Source organism: Erythranthe guttata, chromosome 4, assembly GCF_056151865.1.
Source record: "Erythranthe guttata isolate IM_541 chromosome 4, IM_541, whole genome shotgun sequence".
Lineage (NCBI taxonomy): Eukaryota > Viridiplantae > Streptophyta > Magnoliopsida > Lamiales > Phrymaceae > Erythranthe > Erythranthe guttata.
The window spans coordinates 9,403,077-9,407,586 of record NC_142536.1 but is presented as its reverse complement, the minus strand read 5'-3'; the positions used below and the strand labels follow the sequence as shown (position 1 = coordinate 9,407,586).

Below are 4,510 nucleotides of genomic sequence, written 5' to 3'. Positions count from 1 at the left end.
GAAGATCTACACATGCAACCACAAAAAGTTAAAAATCTCATTTTCTTGAAAATCCTTTTTTTTGAAATCTGAAATTTTTGTGCTTTTGGCCAATAAAAGATGTATCTAACCACTATCAACCTAGATGATGCATGCTAGCAAGAAACACTTAATTTCCATTTTTCTTCAAAAACCCCTAATTTTTCGAAATCTTTCCCAATCTTTTAGAAACTTTGAAAATTCTTTCAATACAATTGATGCCATTTAATTGCAGCAAGAAATCGAAATTTCTTACCTTAAAATCGAAGAAAGGAAATAGCCGAAAGGGAGGGGGCTTTCAAGCACCGAAGTCCAACCAAGCCACCTTGATTGTGAAGGAAATGGTGTGAGCTTCAAGGAGGGAAGAGTTGTGATCTCCCGTAAGGAGGCAAGTGGTTTTGATGGTATTTTTGGAGTAGTCTATGGCAAGAGTTAAATAAGGAACTCTCATTTTTATGTTGGGAATTCTTTGAAAATGTGAAGTGAGGTGGAGAGAGGAGGGCCGATGATGGTGGTGATTGTTTCGGTGGAAGGAGAAGAGGAAGACAAGTGATGGTTGAGGTGTTGGAAGAAGAGAGATGAAGGGTGTCTCTTCATCTCACTAATGAGAGTGCTGAGTGTAGGCTTAGGTAAAATGATTAGTATTTGCCAAGTGTAAGTGCATGCCTAATTAACCTTATTTATTTATTTAATTTAAATCACAACTTGCATCTTAATACACACACACACATCCGAACACACACACACAATTTCGGACATATATATATATTCAAATGTATAAAGCAGGTATTAGTATGTATGTATGTATACGTATGCATGCATGTATATACGTGTGTATGTATATATATATATATATATAGAGTAAACTGCAAAAACTACCCCTGTATAATCTCAAAATAGCAAAAACCCCCCTGTGATAAATAAACTAGCAAAAACCTCCCCTGTGAAATTATTTAAATAGCAAAAACCCCCCTATGGAACTATTTGAGGGTTGACTTGATATAAAAAGACACAAATACCCCTGGAGTCTTGCAATGAGTAAATTCTTATATTTTATAAATATTTTAATTATTTTATTTAAAAAATAATCAATTTAGTTGTTTACTATTTTTTTTTAATTTCTAAACAAATAAATTAAAAAGAATAAATATACATATAATATGTATATATATAAATACATTTTGAGGGACAATTTTGTCATTTCAAGTCTAAAAAATCAGCTAGGGGGGATTCTGCCTTTGACTAAATTTCACAGGGGGGTTTTTGCTAGTTTATTTATCACAGGGGGGTTTTTGCTATTTCAAGATAACACAGGGGTAGTATTTGCAGTTTACTCTATATATATATATATATATATATATATATATATATATATATATATATATATATATATATATATATATATATATATATATATATATATATATATATATAATCATACTCACACTTTTTATAATTCACATAAGTCACCACATTTCGAAAATAATTTACCAAATAATCAAGACATGTAATTATTCACATAAGTCACGTAATTCACGAAATTCCTAGAATTTCAATTTATGGGAATTTAAATCATATAAATCACACATATAATAGCACACGTAATTATTCACGTAAGTAACATAATTAAATTCACGTAATGCATATAATTAATATCACGTAATAATATTTCCTAAGGATTTTCGAGTTAGAGATATTAGTCTCGGGTTTTAAGGTTTTCGGGTTTTGGAAAGGTGGGGTGTTACAATATAAACACGAAGATTATCAAAGTAAACGATCCTAGGATTTTATCTTCCCTAATGTGATTATTGATCCCCCAATTCCCTCAATTATGCATGCAAATAATTCGGATTACTAACTTGAGATGCTAAATTAATCATAACCCTCTTCCGCGTGTATTACGATTCTATTATTCAAGACTAAATTACTGTATTCGTACGCAATTTCAATCAAGAACAAAGCATTAAGCACAAATCTCAATAATGGCTACCTAAGAGGTTAACTATATTCCTATGATAACACAACAAAGGCTCTTCTACCGTAGTTCTAATTGTTAAACCGATCTTCCGATTCATGCATTCAACAATAACAATAAAGCACATAAAGTGATCAAGTTCATGCACTTAATAAATCAAGTAGAAGAAACAATCTAAATTAATACTTGCATAAAATCATAGAATTGGGTTCACAAATCCTACATAGGGTTTGAATAAAACCTTAGAAATATAGACTTAGCTACTCGTAGTTCTTATGATAAAGAAAATAAAATAAATAAATAAAATAAGAAAAACTATGCTTGAGTCTTCGTTGATCTTTGTTCCTCGCGTTTTGTGGTGTAAAATTTCGTAGAGACTTGTTGCTTTTATAGTCTTTTCTTGATAATAAGGAAGTAGTTGAAACCTAATACGAATCAATTTCCACCACTTTCCCCCATCATGATTCGTTCTTCGATTTTTGCCATGTTGGAGTCCCAATTTTGGAATGTTGCGTGAATAAGAATTGTATCCCTGGAAATTAGCTTTCCAATGCCGCCAAAACCAGCTGATTTGGAGTTTGTATGAGAGAGATATAGTCGAAATGGTGGACACTGTCAAAGCTGTGACGAGATTCCTTCTTCCAATTTGATTTATTTCCTTATTTGCAACTTTTTCCTTTCTTTTTGATACTTTTTCCTTCATGGACGCCTAATTCTCATTTTTCACCTATAAAACACAAAATCAATTAATTAAATCACAAATATAATTAAATTTAAACAAAAGATTCACGTAAAGTAAATGTATTGAGTGTATAATCTACAATCAACAACCACCTCTCTTAGATGGATCAAATTAGTGTTACTGGAAATCGAAGATGAAGATTTTCATCAAGTCTGTTGATGAACGAGCCTGGCTCGCTATCGTGACTGGTTGGACCCCGCCCATGGCTAAAGGAACAGATGGTATGGAGACAGTAAAACCAGAAGGAAAATGGATTAATGAAGAGATATTACTTGCCAGTTACAACTCAAGGGCGATAAACTCAATTTTCAGTGGCGTTGGTGACAATCAGTTCAAACTGATATCATCGTGTATATCAGTAAAAAGAGCATGGGAGATCCTACAAGAGACGTACGGAGGCACATTAACTGTTAAAACATCTAAGCTGCAGATGCTAGCCACAAGATCTGAAAGTCTTCGTATGGAGGAGGACGAGACGATTGCTGATTTTCACGCTAAACCGTGTGATATTTCAAATGAATCTTATGCACTAGGTGAACAATACTCGGAAACAAAGTTGGTAAGAAAGGCACTAGGTTCATTACCAGAAAGATTCGCTTAAAGAGTTGCAGCAATCGAAGAAGTGAGGGATATCAACACGCTAAAGCTAGATGAGCTCATGGGTAAATTGCAAACCCAAGAAATGAATTTTAGAGCAAATATCCGAGATAAGAAAAATGTGAAGAATGTGGCATTCCAAGCTGAAGCTTGCCATGGCAACTCACAAGGCCAAACATTTCCAACCTTAATGTTGAAGAATCCTTAGCAATTATGACAAAGAACATTGAAAGGCTACGTCAAGAAATTGAAAATTGAGAAAATTCCTCTCAATCAGGTAAGTCTGTTAATCTTCAAAGTCTTAAAAAGTTGTCTAATAATGGTTATTCTTATGAAACAAAGTCTAGAAGAATACAATGTCGAGAGTGTATGGATTTTGGACATATTCAGGCCGAGTGTACAAACAAATTGAAGAAAAACAGGATGTCACTCACCACTGTTTGAAGTGATAAAGATAACAGTGATGAGGATGAGAATAACAAAGAAGACCAAACCACTAACTTTGTAGCATTCAGTGGTACTTCTTCGATGAGCAGAACCGAGGGAACTGTTGCAATAGTCTGTCAAACAGAACTCAGGTATGATGAATTATCTTCAGATAAGAACAAGAGTCCGACTTCATCATTTAGTTTTGCAGGTAACTTTGAGAGCAGTAGTGATGATGAAGAGCCCACCCTAGAAGAGATTAAAAATACATATGAAAAAATGTACCGGAAGTGGCTCGAAGTATCTGAGGTAAATAAATTTCTTCAAAAGGATAAGCATGTTCTAATAGAGGAAAACAAGGTGTTGAAGGTAAGAATTTCTACTCTTGAGGAAAATTCTATTAGAGTAGATAAATAAACAAGCTATACTGATACTTACTGATACTGATACTGATACTGATACTGATATTGATAATGATACTGATACTGATGCAAATACTGATATTGATATTGAAATTGATACTGATACTGACACTGACACTGATGTTGATACTGATACTGATGTTGATAGTCATATTGATATTAAATCTAATATTAATACTGATACTCATATTAATATTGATACTCATAATCATATTGATTCTCATATTAATATTGATACTAATATTGATACTGATATTGATAGCGATGTTGATACTAATACTAATAATACTGATACTAATACTAATATTGATATTGATACTGATACTGATA

The 4,510-nt window shown here is 32.8% G+C and overlaps 1 protein-coding gene across 1 annotated transcript; it reads left to right on the top strand.

Moving 5' to 3' along the window:
* Positions 1–2,868: 2,868 nt before the first annotated feature.
* LOC148771089 (uncharacterized) lies at positions 2,869–3,336 on the top strand. The gene has a single exon (XM_088817482.1). The coding sequence runs from the start codon at positions 2,869–2,871 to the stop codon at positions 3,334–3,336; it is 468 nt and encodes a 155-aa protein (XP_088673608.1).
* The last annotated feature ends 1,174 nt before the right edge of the window (positions 3,337–4,510 follow it).

Excerpts from the sequence above, each read along its gene's own strand:
- LOC148771089 (XM_088817482.1), top strand. The coding sequence starts at position 2,869 with ATGAAGATTTTCATCAAGTCTGTTGATGAACGAGCCTGGCTCGCTATC.